The sequence below is a fragment of the Psammomys obesus genome, unplaced genomic scaffold (assembly GCF_907164565.1).
Source record: "Psammomys obesus unplaced genomic scaffold, mPsaObe1.curated_primary_1811, whole genome shotgun sequence".
NCBI lineage: Eukaryota > Metazoa > Chordata > Mammalia > Rodentia > Muridae > Psammomys > Psammomys obesus.
Genome location: NW_026596079.1, coordinates 21,833,130 through 21,853,042, shown reverse-complemented (window position 1 = coordinate 21,853,042; position 19,913 = coordinate 21,833,130). Strand labels below are relative to the sequence as shown.

General features: G+C 36.8%; 1 protein-coding gene across 2 annotated transcripts in view; it reads right to left on the bottom strand.

The window, feature by feature from the left end:
- Nucleotides 1-19,913, bottom strand: part of Taf2 (TATA-box binding protein associated factor 2) — a 62,135-nt gene that overhangs the window by 14,055 nt on the left and 28,167 nt on the right. For both annotated transcript variants that reach the window (XM_055626570.1, XM_055626571.1), the window contains exons 17-23: nt 17,157-17,297; nt 14,577-14,687; nt 13,951-14,144; nt 12,335-12,474; nt 8,866-8,935; nt 5,123-5,232; nt 625-854 (exon numbers count right to left, since the gene is read on the bottom strand). In XM_055626570.1, the coding sequence (XP_055482545.1) occupies nt 625-854; nt 5,123-5,232; nt 8,866-8,935; nt 12,335-12,474; nt 13,951-14,144; nt 14,577-14,687; nt 17,157-17,297 (996 nt within the window). The remainder of the gene's footprint in view (nt 1-624; nt 855-5,122; nt 5,233-8,865; nt 8,936-12,334; nt 12,475-13,950; nt 14,145-14,576; nt 14,688-17,156; nt 17,298-19,913) is intronic.

Here is a 19,913-nt window from a genome sequence, read left to right as displayed (position 1 = left end):
TTTCCCATCTTCTGTGGGGGCAGAAGTGTCTGTCAACTTTTAGAGATATAAAAGGAAAAAAGATTTCCTTTTATAGTGAAATGATTCACACGTTCTTTTTACAGGGTCTGGCAATTTACAGTGGAAAACTAGGAAGAAAAGGTTTTCTAAAGGCAAAAACCACAAATATAAAAAAAAAAAATGTATTGTACCATCTCCTCCCAAATCATCAGATTACTCATTATTTATTTTCATTCAAAACCACTTGCCAGATACTCATCCTGTGCAGCAAGCAACTCAAAGGCAGGGTCCCACCAGCTGCCATTGATCCACACAGACAAGACAGGCTGCTGTCTAACAGGCTCTATGAACTGACTCTGTATGCAGTAGTACTATGCAGAGGAGAAATCCTATGGGCCAAAAGAATCTTACATCATCACACAAGTAGACTGGAGCACACTTGTTACATTTACTCATGTGATGGCAGCAGCATTTTATGAATTTTAAAATGCTAAGCAAACATGAGCTATGGGGTTAAAATGGCAGTGACCTGGGCTAGAAAACTGACTGATTCACGGACAACACTGTCCTCTTCAGGGGTGCTGCATAGTGAGGCTCTGTCTTCTGTACTAATATGATACTCACAGGGTTCTGAAATCCAGCCAACTGTGCATGACAGCCTGGGTTATTCGTAGATTCCTGGTTGCCTGCTCCGGCTTCTGGAATTATAGTAGGATTCAAGACAGCTTTTTTCTCTTTTAGGTTAAGAACAAGCCCAAGCTCTGGCAAAGGTAAACAGGAAGGTCTACTGAGGCCAAACAGAGTGAAGTACAAGTCCACAGCACCACACCGCAGCCTCCAGTCATGTGCAGTACCTAAGAGGCAGACAAAGAGAACTTCACTACCACATCGTTAGCCTTACAAAAACAACTTCAGAAATTAAAAATCTATTAATTAATTGTGTGTGTTGAGTAGGTATGTACGTAGGTATGTTTGTAGATATGTATGTACATACCTACGTACATACCTACATCCGTACATACCTACGTACATAACATACATAACATCTGTACATATATATGTACAGATGTATATACATATATGCATATATGTATGTGTATATATATATATACATGTACAGATGCTGTGTTGTAAGCGAGAGGACACTTTGCAGAAATCAGTTCTTTCTTTCCATCATGTAGATTCTAAAGGTCAAACCTAAACCATCAGGTTTGGTAGCAAGAGCCTATATCAGCCACACCAACTTGCCAGCTCAAGTAAAACAAGATTTAAATAAGATGGTTGTTCTGACTCTAAACATTTCTTTCCATTCTTCCTCTTCAGCAATTATTCCACATGCATTTCTTCTCTGCCCACTTCTTAATATATTAGTATTCAAGTACTAACACATACATCTTTTCTATGAATTTATTAATTTGAGGTTTTAAATAGGATAATAAAATGGGGCTAGCGAGATGGTTAAGGAGGCTAGCGAGATGGTTAAGTGCTTGCCACCAAGCCTGACCACCTGAAGCTGACCCCTGGGACCCAGAGTGGAAGAGGAGAAACTGACTCCCACAAGTTGTTCTCTGACCTCTGCTCATGCACACATGTGCACATCATACACATACACACATACAAAATCATTAAACATGGTAAAAAAACAACTTCTTGATATAACATAATTCTAAACATGGATTTATTACAGAGGAAGAAATACTCTGTTAAACATCTTCACATTGTTGCATTAAATATTTATTAAAGTTTCTGAAATCAGCTAAGCCAATCTTTCTATACCTATGTATCTTTTCCTTAATGCCTATGATCTACATACATTAAGTGGAACCTATATTTAAAGGTCTACACACTTAAATCATTGCCAGTTAGCCTGTTTTTGATAATCTAATGCTGCTCAGGCTGGTCTGAGCTCACCAAGTACTGAAGTATTATCTTGATTTTGATACAGCTCCTGAGTCCTAGAATTAGAGAGGAATTAAGTTTATATGGTGCCAGGGATAAAAAAACAGGGCTGTATGCATGCTGGGTAAGCACTCTGCCAACTGAACCACATCTCCAGTACAATTTATTCGTTCCTGACATAATTTTATATATTGTTTACCAGATAACCCAGGAAACCCAGCAAAAAAAGACACACAGAATTCAGTAAGACTTAGTGACTTAGATAATGATTTTAACATCTTTGCTTATAATATGGCACCATTCATAAAAGAATAACCATTAAAATTATAATATACAGAGTTAGAAAATGCCAGGTGTTACTTTAAAATGTTTCTGCCTGAAATGTAGCTAGTGTGCAGCTCTGAAATATCACCTTCCAGGTCCGAGGCTTGCTCTCGAGCATTGTAAAACCTTACCATCACAACAACATACATACAATAGAATACAGATCACCACATATGCAGACACAAACACACACAGAGAGATAGAGACAGAGACAGAGAGGTGCTTTTTTTCTCCAAAGTCCAAATACATTCAAATCTATAGTGATATCATACAATTGTATATTATTTTCTAACATGATTATATAATTCTTATTATGAAAACAATCTTTGAAAATTTAACATAAAGCAGCTTCTTGCATAAGGTTCATTCTATCCCGAGGTTCAGCCCAGCTTCCTAATCAACATTCAGTGTTTTCCAAAACCATCTTGTAAATACATACCCTTCCAGCTTTTCATGTTACTTTTACTGTTCACTGCTTCTAGCCATTTATACATTTTAAAGCTGACCAGGAAACTGCTCTGTACTACAGCCTCACTGACCTCAGTGTCCAGTGTCAATTACTTACATGGAGAATCTCCATATAGTATAGCAGCTACTGTACTTTATATCAGATACTTGGGGGTTTTTTTTGGTTTTTGTTTGTTTGGTTTTTTGTTTTTCCAGACAGGGTTTCTCTGTGTGGCCTTGGATGTCTGTCTTGGACTCGCTTTGTAGACCTTGCTGGCCTCAAGCTCACAGAGATCCACCTGCCTCTGCCTCCCAAGTGCTGAGATTACATACATGTGCCACCACACATGGCTCTTTGTATCGGATATTATCACAAAGACAAGACATCAGTTGGACACTTAATTTGTCTGTCATCTTCTAATGGGATCAAACTGTCCCATTAATCTTAAGAATCATTCCTTTTGTCCAAAAACTTCTCTCAAAAGGTAATAAGAGAATACTTTATAACTGTTATGCCTTCCTCACTTTTGTGAGCTATTATGATCAGTCACGTATTCTTATTAATGTTTGACATGGCACATTTTGCGCGAAAGATTTACTGCTGAATAATTCTTCAAAAGTTTCTGAAATGTGTGCTTACCTCCTGAATCTAAGTAAAAGAGACAATGATGTCTTCAAGGTAACAAAATATTTTAAAATATTAAATTCTGTGCTCATAGCAACAATCATTTGTGAGTAGGCAAAGATAACTAGCAGTATCTTAGTTCAGATTCGTATACAGGGTATATTCTTATAATTGCTTTATTTTTGTAAAGACAAAGGCCATCCACTGATATACTTCCCATGACTATGCACAATTATTGTGAAATAAGAGGACAGGAGTTACATAGTCCTTAGCATTTCAGTATTAGTAAACTACGTATAAAAATTAAAGCATTAGAATTTAGAATTCGTGATTCAATGAGTTAGCAATGAGATAGCATGGTAAATTATTTCCATATTCTAGAGAGGCAATAAAGTATCATACTCAAAAATTTTAAGTGTAAGAAAATAAAAATTAAGTACTATAATAAATACCTACTGGTCTCCCTCTAGTTGCAACAACTGTTTAAGCAAAATAATTTCAGCCTAGCTTTTGACTAAACCTTTCAACCAAAAGCTGTATTATAATTTCAATCTTTTAAGAGATACAACAAAAACTATCTTCCAACATATATGACATTGATAAATTCAGAATAACTAATGAATTACATAAAAATGACTTAGAGATAAGTGACTACAGGAGCTGCTGAACGTATAGCTAATTAATAAAAATCCTGGATTTGATTCCCCGACTACACACAAAGCTCAAATATATGAGAAGCAGAAGCAGATCTTACTGCCTGCATTGGGTAAAGAGTCTGGTAAACTCTGCATTTGGCAGAGTTTAAACTCCTTATACGAAGATTAACAACTGAGCTAGGGTTTATGTTTGGCAAACTGGCTGAAGCGCTAGTACCCTACATACTATGTCCTTCCACTCCCCGACCTCCCTCAAAAGGATGTAAACTCACACTACGATAAGAAGGCATGTTCTCTGAGATGTAAACACAGTATGCAGTCTTTAAAACTGCAGGTTATCTGGTATTCTACATTCGCTCACCGTCCTGAAAAATGAAAAAATTAGTAATCTCTGAATAAAGCCACCGGAGGCCAAGAAAAAGAGGTGGGAAGACTATGAAGGTTCACGTGTACAGCCCTTTAACTACTTAAAAAACCTGCACTATTTTCCATTTCTGCAACCACCATATGGAACAAAGTGAACACATCCTTAACAGCTGTTATAACCTTCATGTGAAAACCTGGCAACCTATTTTAAAAGAGAAATGGGAGGAGTTGCTAGAGAGTAGGTCACACAAGAGAGGCATTCAACTTAACCATAAGGACCTGAGTTTGATCCCCAGCACCCATGTAAAAGCATGATTACATGAACCTGTAATTCCTACACTAGGGAGCTGGAAACAACACCATCAGGCTTCCTGGCCAGCCAGTTGAGGCAGTTAGTAAGCTCCAGGTTATATACTCACTCATACACTCCTTACTCTGTCTCTCTGTCTCTTTCTCTCTCATATCCTTGAAAAATCTTTTGTAAAATGAAATAAGTAATAAGTTTTAAAAAGTTACTAGTCTTCTCGAAACAGACCAATGACTCATTGTAATGAATATTTGCAAGTGAAGATGTGTAGACAGAGGGATAAACTGTAGGATACACCATGACACACTAGTTTCCATGACCAGATGTTCTCTATGCTGTTTTGCTTATTTTGTTTGTTTGTTCTTTATTTTCTTTTGGGGGAGGTTGCAAGGGTGGAGGGGACAAGGAGTCCCCTGGGTGCATGAACTGGGGTGCATGATGTGAAACTCACAAAGAATCAAACAAAGTTAAAAAAAAAAAAATTAACTGCTCTCTTACCAGAATTCATGAGCTTCCAGAGTTGATCTACCAGGGCTTCATTGCATAAAGGAGACTCCATGTTCTTTGTAAATGGCGGATTCTTTGTCAACATGTTTAGAATCTTATGCCTGCAAGAATGAAAAATAAACAAATGAATTTTTACTGACCATTTGCTGAATGGAACTATTAATAATAGAAGACACTCTAGAAGATAGTAAAACTATTTTCTCCTTTCCCATTATGGAACAAGGTCTACTACAATCTTACTATATAATCTTAACCATCTCATTCTTTCTTGGGGGAGGGGGGTGAGGGATGGCGGTTGTTCGTGACAGTGGGTTTCTGTAGCCCTGGCTGTCCTGAAACTCAGACGGGCTGGCCTCAAACTCACAAGAGATACACCTGCCTCTGCCTCCTGAGTGCTGGGATTAGAGGCATGCACCACTACGCCCAGTTCATCTCATTCATTTTCTTAAGAGTATTAAAAACAGACGCAATCAAACCAAACAACTGCCTGGTGATTAAGTATGAAAATCTTTTTTAAAAATCTTTAAAACAGGACAATAGTATAAAAAATTTCAAACATGGGCCAACAGTCCAATATTAATATTAATATAAACTTCATTATCACAGCACCCCTGAAAAGCATGGAAATATGCAGACACATTTTAACAATGAAACATACGAAAAAAAAAGGGAGTGGAGAGTGTCTTCACAGTAAGCTGCATTTCAGTAAACCATTCTGGCACATCAGTCTTAGCACTCTGGCTGAGGCAGAAGAATAGTGGCGAGTTCAAAGCTAGGCTGTGTTTTTATAGCAAGACACTGTCACAAACAAGCAAGCACAAAACCTGCATATGATAAGAGGCAAGTAGGAAGAATATTTTCAGGAGTAAACGTTAAACTCCATGGCAGAAGTTTTCACTCATAAGAGGCAGTTTTGTTTTGTTTTTTTATTATTATTAATTATACTTTATTCACTGTATCCCCCCCATAAGCCCCTCCCTCCTCCCATCCTGGTCCCACCTTCCCTCCCCTTTCTTCACGCATGCCCCTCCCCAAGTCCACTGATAGGGGAGGTCCTCCTCTCCTTCCTTCTGATCTTAGTCTATCAGATCTCATCAGGAGTGGCTGCATTGTCATCTTCTGTGGCCTGGTAAAGCTGCTCCCCCCTCAGGGGGAGGTGATCAAAGAGAAGGCCAATCAGATTATGTCAGAGGCAGTTTTTTTTAGGTGACTAGGTACAAGGAATAAAACAAAATCTTTTTTTTTTAATAATTTACTTATTTTTATTTTATGTGCATTCGTGTTCTGCCCACATGTATGTTTGTGTGAGGGTGTCAGATCTTAAAGTTGTGAGCTGACATGTGGGTGCTGATAACTGAATCTGGGTCCTCTGGAAGAGCAGTCAGTCTTCTTAACTGCTGCACCATCTCTCCAGCCTCCAAAACAAAATCTTAAAACGAAAATATCTGATATTATGAGCATAGAAAGAGGAACAGAAAAATGGGTGAGAAAGCCCTGATGGGAGCCTAGAATTTAGTAAAAATACATAGCCAGGACTAGAGTAAGCAAAAAATGTAAGAATTAAGAAGGAAGTAGGCTCTTGGATATAAGCAAGGAGGAAAAAAAGCGATGGAACTCACAGATGATGGCCAAACTTGAGATTCTGGGCAATCTTTACACTGTACTGTCAATAGTAGGACATCCAGCTGGACTTTCAATTGGGGAGGAGATGAAAGGAAAGCTGACTGGCTGAGTGCAGCTTAAGATACTAAACACAGCTGGGTACAGTGGCACACGCTGTAATCCCAACACTCAGGAAGGCAGAGAGAGGTGGATCACTGTGAGTTCGAGGCCAGCCCAGTCTAAAAAGTGAGTCCAGGCAGCCAAGGCTACACAGAGAAACCCTGTCTCAAAAAAAAAAAAAAAAAAAAGAAAAGAAAGAAAAACAGAAACTAAACTCACTGCCCTTCTGCTGCATGTCTGTGTAAGTGGGAGATGTGGACTTTACTGGCTCCTTTTTGAGATGTGACATTAAAGACTGCACAAAACAAGACTACTAAAAGGCTGTTAAAAAAAAAAAAAGGAAATATATAGCTTTAAACACAACTGAAAATAAGTTATATGAAAAGAAATACAAATACAAAAGAAATACAATTAATTCTTATACCTGTATTTTTTCTTTTCCTTTTTTTTTTTTTTTTTTTTTTTTTTTTTTTTTTTTTTTTTTTTTTTTGGTTTTTCAAGAAAAGGTTTTGCTGTGTAGCTTTGGCTGTCCTGGACTTGCTGTGTAGACCAGGCTGGTCTCAAACTCACAGAGATCCACCTGCCTCTGCCTCCCTGAGTGTTGGGATTACAAGCATGTACCACCTTGCCTGGCTTAAAGATTTATTTATTTATATTAGTGCTCTATCTATCTGCATGTACACCTGCATGCCAGAAGAGGGCATCAGATCCCAGTACAGATGGTAGATGTTAGTGCTCTTAACCACTAAACCATATTTCTAGCCACCATGATGGCTGTTTTTTTTTTTTTTTGTTTTGTTTTGTTGTTGTTGTTGTTTAGTTTTGAGACAGGGCTTCTCTGTGTAACAGCTCTGGCAGTCCGGGAATTTCTCTATACATCAGGCTGGCCTAAAAATAACAGAGATCAGCCTGCCTCTGCCTCCCAAGTGCTGGGATTAAAGCCATAAGCTACCAAGTCCAGCTGTGCCTAAACCCTTGAGCAGACTGCTCACACCCAGAGGCACTTCAAAGAAGAGCAGGCAGAGTTTATGTAATTAAAAAAAAAAAAAAATTCTGCCAAGTGATGTGGAAAGTTGAACAAGGCATTTAAGTTCTCTAAGCCTAAGTCCTTGCCCCTAGATGAAATGTTTTTCAACTTGAAAATTCTCTTCTGTGAAGTCATATTATCAAATCAAATAAAAATCTGAGTATCTACTATGTGCAAAGAAAGGAAGACAGAAATGGTTAAATTTAATTCTATATTAAAAAAAATACTGTTAAAAAAACAACAGGAATAAAAGCAGTTACTAGAGGTAAGCACAAATAAAAACAAAAATGGCACATCAAGACTTTAATTCCTCTAGTTTCTTAAATTTAAAAAAAATAAGCTTGGCGTGGTAGCACATACCTGCAATCTCAGCACTCAGGTAGGCAGAGGCAGGCTGATCTCTGTGAGTTCAAAGTCAGCCTGATCTACAAAGCCAAGGCTACACAGAAAAACTCTGTCTAGAAAAAAAAAAAAAAAAATATATATATATATATATATATATATAAATAAAACAAAACAAAAAAATACCGACTCTAATAAAATGTAAGGTGTTGAATGAAATGAATGAACAAATGAGAATGGTGATGTGGCTCCATGGTGAAGACTTGCCCTCTGACCTCCAGGTGTGTGCTGTGGCTCATGTGCATGCATGCATATAGACAAATACACATAACAAAAAATTTTAAATATGCCCTGAAATAAGCTCCCAAATGACATAAAAACATGAAATCAATTATAAGTTGGGACATACAAGTCATGATTCCTATTCACTACAAACTGTTATAAAACTAAGTTAAAACAGCAGTTAAAAATTAAAAGAAATTAACAATGTATTTTGAAAATCTTTTTCTAAAATCAAATAAGAAAAAGGCTTCAAAATGTGTAATCTATTTCCATATTTAAAAAATTCTTTCTAATAACAATCTTTGGCCATGATCTGACCCATTTCAGGTCTATAATCAAGATATTAAATATATAAACTAACCTTACATAGGGGACAGGGTCAGTCTGAATCATATTAAGTAGCCACTGAAGTTCTTCATAACTCCTGTCAACTGAAAATAAAAATCAGTAAACAATGTAGAGTTAATTATAACAAATCAAATAACAAATGATGAGTAGGAACATTAAATAAGTACGATTCTTAGCTGGATTGTCATGCAGTTGAAGGGTCAAGTAAGCAATCAGCATTCTTTTTTAAAACTTTGTATGCACTAGATGCAGTTTTAACTCTCACAAGCATCAAGCCACATGTAACCAAGACCAAAAATAGCACCTAGTATGTATCCAAGCAAACAGCAATATGAAATAGTACCAAAAATAGTGCCTAGTATATAGTTAATACTAAAGTTCAACCAAACACCAATACACCATAAAGCAAGTTCAAATTCATTAAAAGCCCTAAATAAGACACAATTAATTGTACATAATCTGCCAAATTTTTTAGATACTTAAATCCCAGATAGGCTTGACATATAATACTATCTTAAATATAAACATATTTCTGCTCATATGGTTCCTTCCACGAGACACAAGCCAATCAGAAAGGTAATTACAAATTCAAGTTATGACTGAAACTGACAAAAATGACTCACTATTGTCATTCACCTTTTCAACGTATTTTTAAGAACTGAAAAACTTTAGATACACAATTTTATGCACAAGTTTTCATTCTTCCATCTTCTAATATGAGCACCAATATTTTAAGCTACAGAATTCATGGTTCAAATCTAAGCTCCATTCAATTTTTTAAATATGTAATCGTTTAGTATTCTTTTGAAAACATTATTATTCTATTTCATTTTGAGTAGTATTAACTCATTAATTCTTTCTATTTCTGAGACACATTCATATATCTTAGGCATACTAAAAAAAAATTACATGATCTCAACAAGTCTAGATTTTAAGCTGGCAAGACATCAAAATAGATACAGAGATACAGAATTACATAGGTTTATTGCTTATCAAATAATTCACTTAACAACAGCAAATCACTTATAACATCATCTTTTAAATAAAGACATAAAAATGACAGTTCTTTTAGAATCAAGGCAAAAATTATAATGTTTACATATATATATATATATATATATGTGTGTATATATATATATATATATGTATGTATCTTACAAATGTTTTGCACCTTAGTGGAAGGAACCATGTAGGAGAAACATGTTTATATTCAAGATACTATATATCTATAGTAACATATTTATGTATATATAATCACAATATGGTTACAACTCTCTTTGGTTTCTGTCTGTAGGCATTTCTACCGAAACTTATAAAACATAAAAAGTTTTAATTTTACATGTGTCTAGTTCCTTCACAACTTCTAACTCCCTATGAGCCTTCCCATGTCCTTTTATTATAATCAAAGCTCAGTAAACTTTAACTTCTTTATTCTTCCAGTATTCTATTACAGGCTTGACTTTCAGATGTATATTATAGTTATATATTACTTTTACTTGCATATAACTATTAAACAATTATTTCTGAAATATACACTGAATTCCGGTTTCTTCATTTTACACATTCACCTATCTTAATTATTAGTTAGATTCATACATGCTCATCTGAACTCTTTCTTTGGGAGTTTGTTCATAATGTTACACGAGGGGAAGCTCTTGTAGAGGACTATGGGTCAGTTCCCAGCGCCCATATCAGGCCACTCACAAAGACCCTTAACTCTAACTCAAGGGGATCTGAATACCTGTTTTGGCCTTGGTGGAAACTGTGTGTGTGTGTGTGTGTGTGTGTGTGTGTGTGTGTGTGTGTGTGTGTGTGTGTGTGTGTGTGTGTGTATAACACAGGCAACAAACAAACACCCAACCTTTTTATTGATAGGACAGCACTATATAACCCTAATTGACCTGGAACTCACTCTGTAGGCCATGCTGGTCTCTCTAACTCCCAGATATCCTCCAACCTCTGCTTCCCAACCATTTCTGGCCCAAAAAAAAGTCTTGGGGAAAAAAAGGATGTTACACAAGAACTGTGTGTGTCTAATTCCCTAATGCTAAGTAACTGATAGCTTGGCAATGCAGAGAATCTAGAATTCACATAGTCGTGTAGTTTACAGCCTTTTGACTTCATAACCTGAAACTGGAGACCACAGTATCTATTTTTGCAGAATGAATCAGGAAGCAAAGTAGAATTATAAAGAAATTTTAGCTCAGGAGAAAAATCAGAAATGGGTGTAGGCTTCACAGAGTCCCATACACTTTGTACACTGTACCACACCCTGGTTCTGATATGTCTAGAAAGTTTTTAAAAAATTGTAGTAGAAGCTAGCTTATGTCACTTTAATTTACACTTTTAGAGTATTCCACTGCATCTACTTTATTTGCTGACACACTTTTCATTTATTTAAACGTTGGGCCTAACCTAATTTTCCTGCTGAAATTACTGTCTCTTGTTTTGTTTGCATATTAACACATTTTTATACACCTGTTAAGTCATTTCCTTGAAACCTTAGTTATTTTTCCCCAAATCTCTTATTTTTAAAAATGTTGGGATGGTCATCAGAAGAGGGAGAAAACAGGGAACAGGACAGGAGACTACCACAGAGGGCCTCTGAAAGATTCTACCCATTAGGGTATCAAAACAGATGCTGAGACTCAGTCAAACTTTGGGTAGAGTGCAGGTAATCTTGTGAAAGAAGGGGGAGATGAAAGGGACAAGAGCTCCACAAGGACAGAAACAGAACCAAAAAATCTGGGCACAGGGTCTTTCTGAGACTGTGACTCCAACCCAGGACCATGCATGGAGATAACCTAGAACCCCTGCACAGATGTAGCCCATGGCAGCTCAGTCTTCAAGTGGCGCCTTAATAAGGGGAACAGAGACTGTCTCTAACATGAACTCAGTGTCTGGCTCTTCGATCACCTCTCCCTGAGGGAGGATCAGCCTTATCAGGCCACAGAGGAAGACAGTTCAGCCAGTCCTGATGAGACTTGATAGGCTAGGGTCAGAGAGAAAGAGAGGAGGACCTCCCCTATCAGTGGACTTGGGGAGGGACATGGGAGGAGATGAGAGAGGAAGGATGGGATTAGGAGGGAAGAAGGGAAGGGGCTACAGCTGGAATACAAAGTGAATAAACTGTAATTAATACATATAAAAAATAAAAATTAAATTAAAAAATAAATAAAAATAATGTATAATTAAATTTGTAGAATTTGCTAGCTCCTTCCATGAGTTAAAAATGTCTATAATTTTATTTTCTTTCTATCATTACCAAACCAACTAAAAGTCAGGGAGCCAAGAATTTGACAATAAAGGATAAATATGCATGAAAATATCATGGTGAAATCTACCTACTACTTTGAATGCTAAATAAAAAGCAATTCAAAACAATTAAAATATCCACAGCGCATGCACTATGAAGATGCAGCATGAGCAACTTTCAGATATACTTCTTTTAAGAAGAAACAAGCACCCCTGGACAACATTACCTTTCGTGTAGTCAACAACGGCTTCCAGAGCCGCTATCCTGATGTCCACAAAGTGGCCATACTCAGCATAGGATTTGAAAAGAGATGAATCACTTGGCACATGTCCATTCTTCTGAAGCACCCTTATGGCTCTCAAGCAACTATCAAGAAAAAAGTTAATTACTTCCTCCACAGTATCATGAACCAAATTTGTTACCTAGATGTTAGCGATTCATTTGTCAATCAATTACAATCCTCATTTATGGAGCTGGAGGCATGGCCCAATGTTTACAAACACTGGCTGCTCTTCCAGAGGACTCAGATTTGATTCCCAGCACCCACACGATGAGCCACAGCTGTCTCTAACTCTAGTCCTAGGAGATCTGATGCCCTTGTGCACATACTTGCAGGCAAAACACATAAAATCAAAGTAATTAAAAAAACATTATAATTGGAACACACATTCCATTCTGCAATGTTCAACTTTTATAATAATATTCAATATTAGTATCTAAATATTATGAAAATAAATTTCAAAACATGTTTGGAAACTCAGATCCACATACATGTAAACAAAAACATACTTCAGGAAATCCTAAGTACTTAGCAATAACAATATAATTTAAATAAAGTACTTTCTCCAGAAATATTATATTCATTCACTATAAATATGGGAGCTTAGCTGGGCATGGTGGCACAAAGCTTTAATCCCAGAACCTGGTTGATGGGGGTGGGAGGTGGCAGGCAGAGGCAGGCAGATCTCTCAGTTTGAGGCCAACTTGGTCTACAGAGTTCCAGGCCAGCCCAAAAAGCATAGTAAGAACCTGTCTCGAAAATAAAAAGAAAAAAATTTTAAATAAAAAAGGAAATAGGAAAGCTAAAATTTTTATAGTCACTAATCAACTTTAGCAAACTCAAAGAGATAAGCAGAATTTTTAGGTTCCTACACAAAAGCAGACAAAGAACTTAAAAGTCCTCTGAAACAATGACTGACAAATCAGTGGTGGTGCACTTCAGCATCTGGAAGGTGAAGGCAGGAGGAGCAGGAGCTAGTTCAAGGTGAGCCTTGGCTACACAGACTGACCTAAGTGAGACCTTGTCTCAAAAAACCCAAAATGGTACTGTTTACACAATAATGGCTGATATAAAAAAAGATTCTAACATCACAAAGTAGTTTCATACAGAGAATTTCTAGGGTTGGTGAGGTAGCTCAGCACATGAAGGTTCTTGATATAGGTAAGCTTGGGAAGTTCCATCCTGGGCCGACATAAAGGTGGAAAGAGAAATCCACAAAGCTGGTTCCTGACCTCCACCCATGCATCACAGTCCAAGTAGCTCTATCATGTGCTTGCGCGCGCTCGCGTGTGTGTGTGTGTGCTACACACACATATACAAAATAGTATTTTTTTAGAAAATAATAACATGATGGAAATTGATTATAAATATATATATGTAGTATTATAAAATTAAAAATTCCATTATAGAGGAAAATTTTAAGGATATTTTCCAAATATTAACAATTCATCTGGAAATCATAGTGTCAGAAAATTTAAATTTCTTATTTTTACTTTATCTTTCCCAACTTAATCTAACAGAAATAAACAATTTTAAGGAAACAGCAAAGAACTGAGTGATACCTGACAGTGATAGTATGTCTGTAACTTGGGAGAAGTTTTTCCATATTCAAAAACCGAGTTATTTCTTCAAGAATTAGTCGCACATCAGGATTTAAGTTATCCAAAGTTCTCACTTCATTATTCACACTGACAGCTGGTGTAACAGAATTAGCCAGGGCATCAATCATTTCTGCACGATAGTAGTTATCTGAAAACTAAGCCAAAGAATAATTAAGAGAGGATACAATTAGGTCTTTTCATAAGATATTAACATAACACATATAACTTCAAATCACTTCAGCTCAGAAGCAGAGTACATCTTTAGTATGCACAAAGCCCTGAGTTCATCACCAGCATCTCATACACACACACCAAAATCAAAACAACCATGCTGTTAGACTTCATAAAACCAAGTTTCAGCTGGCTACACTAGTCTTTCTGTACTATAGGAGTTTCAAGAAATCTTTAAAAGAAATAAATCATATCGAGAGTCTCTAGCTCTAGAGTACTATGGGCTCACAATGACTCTACAAACAAGTATTTCTTTCTTTCTTTTACTGCAGTCTGGAGACTGAGGCCCCCATATATTATCTGAAAAACAAGTATCACTGCGTACTTTAGAATACTCATTGAGAAAAGCACCTTACCTTATTTTTCCTGTTGTCATTGTACTTGATTAAGTCTAAAATAAATGTTAAAACTTCTTTGGGACAAAGATTATGCACATCTCTTAACAAAGCCATTGCAACGGGCATAGTCTACAAAAAAAGGGAAAGAGTTTTCAGCATGTAACCCAACTTATTCATTACCATAATTTGTGCTCTAACGAGAGTTAGACTGGGGTTAACACAGATACCTAGATGGAACCTAATACCACATTTCCCATGTGCTCCCACTACAGACACATCTAAAAGCCTTACTACTGAAATGGGTAAGAAATCTAAGAAATTTCCACTAATTTCTATTAGTGGACATGTTCTACAGGCTATGTGCCTTAGCGCTCACTTCCTGGAAGAAAGCATGTAATATGTAAATTATACAATTCATTTCTAAGTGATATAGTGGAAAGAGTACACAAATTCAGCACTGGTTCATTTTTAACTCCCACCTTCACTATCTACTACCCTGGATATCTTTGGCTGGTTGCTTACTGCCTTGCTTTTTTTCACAATCATTTTTAGGACTCAAGGATCAGATGTCAAAAGGCATTAAGCAAACAGTATAACTTACCAACCCTCAGACTAAGGACACACAGTAATCTAAATTTCAGCATACATTTCTTCTTTCTAAAATTTTATAAGTAATTTTCTGTTAGTGTAAATATGACAGACACACAACAGTTAATTCTGCTAGTGAAATAAAGCTAATTAAGCCCTAGACAGAACAGTAGATACACAGAAATCTTAGTCCTACTTAGGACATGGAAGATATCAAGACTTTCCCTTCTGAATTGGATAATCAAAAATGAGATGGCTCATTTTTAAAACTTGCTTAAAAGAGCAGAAGCAGCTAGAATGGAGGTACATTCTTGACAATTCCAGCACACTGGAGGTAGAGGCAAGATGATTAGGAATTCCAGGCCGGCTTGAGCTACAGAGCAGGAGTGAAAAGGGGGCAATACATAGAGGAATAAACAGAGTCAACAGCAGTGTGATGGTTCATCTCCATTGTCAGTTTGACTGGAACTCGAATCACCTCGGGGATACACTTCTGGGCATGTCCCTGAGGACAGCAAGATCCACCCTATGGATGGCACGATCCTATGGACTGGGGTTCCAGAACAAATAAAACCGAGAAAGTGAGCTGAGAGCCAGGGTTCATAGCTCTCTGCTTCCTGCCTGCAGATGCAATGCCACCTCAAGCTCTGCGCCACGCTTATCTCGCTATGATGGGCTAGATCCTCTCAAGCTGGGAGCCAGGGCAAACAAAATTTCCTTCTGTGGCCTTTGTCACAGCAATGACAACAGGAACTGATGCAGTGTTAATTCTGTAGGAAAATCTAGGGGGAAAGCTTCTTTTTCCCACAGGAGTATCTGTTCTCTCTGCCTAATTGCACTCTTGAAAGGCAAATTTAAATGTTTGATTTAGTCACTAATTTTCTTTTCTGCCAAACTGAAAGTGTTATATAAAAGTTAATTGAACTAAAAGTACTATCATTCCAAATTTTTTACTTCAATCCACAGTAAGAAATAAACTTTATTCTGCAAACAAATACACATGCAGACACATTTTGGAATACATACAAACAACAAAAAAGTAAAACCAAAGGAGACTCATAATTACCTTTACTGTACACACATGTTCTCATCCTGTCTTTCTCATCCTCTCCTTTCATTAGGAGAAAAAAAAAAAGGAAAAGCAAAAGCAAAAACAAAACCTCTAACCTCCACATTGCCTTTCTTTTCACTTTTTTACCCCTATAAGCAGAGCTCCACTCCCACTCCTGTTAATCCTATTCCACTTTCCAACCAGGCAGGTCTCCTCCACTGTCATGTCTTTCTTTACTGTTTTATTTCTGGGTGACCCACTGAGTTTTCTTGGAATTGCTTATGGAACATGGGCACCTCACCAGCTGCCACACCATGAAGTGCCTCTGCCAGTCCCATAACCATTAACTGCCTTATACCCTAAGGGAGGGCTGCGGCCTTGCTAAATCCTTCTGTCTGGAGATAAAGCCTCAAAGGCGCAATCTTGAGTAGGACTTAATCACTGCTGCTGAGAGGTCAAAAGTGCAACAGCCATTCCCTGCCCTAAACAAAGAGTCCCACAACATTCTTTGGGCTCTTACATTGCTTCAGGCCCCTTTTCCACAATCTTCCAAACTATGGAAGGAGTTTCACTTAAAAAAAAAAAAAAATTCCTTTCCACTTGAGGAAAAAAAAATGTTCTTCTTACCTTTCCTTCCCTTTAACTCCTATGACCTCCTTTCTCCTGTTCAAAGCCTTATCTGTCTTTTACATTAACTTTCTCATTTGGCTTTCCTTTAGTCAAACATGATCAACTAATGTGGATATGATTTGTATAAAGTTGATAAAAATCAATGATCACTTAAAATTTTAGAAAAGCTTTAGAGCAGAGGCCGACTTATAAAAATACACACCTATAATACACAGTTTCCAAATCAAACAGATACACAAGAGTTTGTAAACTAAAAAAAGTCATTCTAGGTGAACATCAATAAAGTTAGGTTAATATAAAAACACAAGAACAAAGAGAAATAGGAGTACCTTCTGTAGAAAATAACTCTGAAAACTCATGAAGTTGTTTGTTTTCACGATGTTTGGACAAGTTTTACAACAAAACATTCTAGTAAAAAGGGACTTCATGGCTGGTGGTCCTGTCCATGTGCTCACCATTGAGTTTGCAATCTGTAAACAATCAGAAGATGAAGGACTTTCCATCACCATTATAAATACACTTTGAATACAAAGGGCTTTCTAAAAGCTAACACTATACTTCTTGGAAATTAATACAATTTGACCTTTTATTACCCATTTCCAAGAATATATACAAAGTTAGCCACCAAAAAAATAAAAAATAAACAAACCATCCAAACAAACCAAAAGCCCCACTGTGTGCACCTGCAGTTGATTTAACCTTCAAATGCCAGCATCCTCTTGTGTTTAAGAAAACATGCTGGCAAAGTTCTCTGACTGGTTTGTCCCTCTCCACTTAGGTAGATATAACTTTGATATTTTAAGTTCATCAAAATTAAAACATTATTGTTTTAACTGTTTCTTAGTCTACTCAAGTAGAAAGCAATCCAAATACGATATATTGTTTATTTAGAGAATACCAAGGCAAAGCTACAACATGTGAATGTAAGCTTCCGGCCAGCCTAGAATACAAACTGTCTGTAAGAGACTCTATCCCCGCTCCAAGTCATGAACAAGGCCAGGAGCCTCTAGGTGTTTCCATGTTGGTATCTGTCCCCTACTCAAGAGCAAAAGCCAATGCTGAGTGGAGAGTTGTTTTCTTATTTAAGTCATGAACCCTACTGTTACTGGTAAAGTCACTGGTACTCTGTTGGAGACTGCTAGCTTGGAAGTAGTTCATAGGCTTGAGTCTCCAGTGTGTCTTACTCCAAGGCTGAGGAGGATACAGGTATCCTACAAGCCCACCATGCTGTGGCAGCTGCCCAGAAAGCAATGCCACTGAAGTTCTAGCTGTTTACACCTGATCTTGGCACCTGAAAAGAAACCCATGCTCCACAGATAAAGGATATGATATAATACCTCAAATTTAAGCACCATAAAAAAGTTATGAAAGATAAAAGTAAAGGAAAAGAAATATTGAACTTTATGTACCAAGCAAATGCTCTGTTTAAGTGAGCATGACTAGTCCTCAATTACTTGATGCAAAACCAACAATTCACAAAACTATAAAATAGGAAAACAAATTAATGTATTAAAGACCCTAAATAAAGTACTTCTCATCAAAGTATAGAACTTCAAAGCTTTCATTCCCTTAACTATTTAATTCTTTACTGTGGAAAAGTTTAGATAGTTCTGTTTTAACTAACAATTGATAGCTGATCCAGGACACATAATATGGACTGTAAAATTTCTTGCTTTAATAAAAATTATTTAAATAGTGAAGAAAAAATTCTTTAGAAAAAACCCTTAATATTTTTAAGGCATATAAAAAAGTATCTGAAATAATGGAAATTGTGATTAAATACATTATTCTGTAGTTTTATGGCCCTGCTATGACTTTAACAAAATCTACAATTTTTAAGAGTACCAATGAAAATCATCCCTACAAATAATCCCATATTTCTCTAATATCTGAGAGCATAGAAAGTCAACTGCATGTTATCATGATCTAAACACAAACAAATAGCACTAGAATCCATTGAAATGGGAATAAAGCTACCATCCAGATGCTTTTAAATACTTGTTTGAAAATAAATAAATAAATAGATAGATAGATAAGATAGATAGATAGATAGATAGATAGATAGATAGATAGATAGATAGATAGATAAATGCGTGGATGAATGAATGAGCAAATAAATAAATAAATAGATAAATAGATGGGTGGATGGATGGATGAATGGATGAATGAATGAATGAATGAATGAATGAATGAATGAATTCATTCATTCATTCTGGTCAGTCAACATTCTGTCTGCATCTTTCTGGTTCCAGATTTTTCTTTAACCTAAAGACTGTTTATTACTGGGTGGTGGTGGTACACACCTTTACCCCTGGCACTCTGGAGGCAAGAGTGATGCCGATTTCTTATGATTTCAAGGCCAGCCTAGTTTATAGAGTTCTAGAACAGCCAAGGCTACATAGAGAAACCCTGTCCTTAAAAACTAAAGGAGGAAAGAATAAAAGACTTTATTGTAGGCCTAAGGATATTATGTAATTCAAATGCTGATTTCTGTATCCCCCATATCTGATTGCAATCCTTGTTCTAAGAATTTCTTGTTTCAATGCTGTGTAAACACTGCTCTCCAAATGTCCCCTGATATGCCAATAAAGCAGCTAGCTTTAAAATGGAGAGAACAGGGCTGGACTTCCTGCCAGCCAGGGGAGGAAGAGTTAGAAGAGAAAGTAAGGGGATTCAGAAACAGACAGATGTCCAAGAGGGGCCAAAAGTGGAAGGAGCTGCAGCAGGAAAGCTACATAGTGCAAACATCTCTGAGATATACTCAGAGAGGAAGTCAAATTAGCTAGAGGGTTAAGAACAGATTAATAACTCCTCAGCTATTGTGTTGTTAAGCTTATTATTAAACAGATATAAAGGAGTCTCAATATTTGTGTGAAAGCTGGGTTAAAAGTGAAACTGAGAAACAAACACAGTTTTGTAAAAAATAACCGTAAACTACAGAAAAACAAAAACTGATAAAAGTGTCAGAGAGACAAAGTAGAAGTAGTTCTTGAGGAGGAAGAAGAGGAGGAGGAAGAGGGGAAGTAAGAGGAGGAGGAAGAAGAGGAGGAGGAGGACGAAGAGGAGGAGGAGGACGAAGAGGAGGA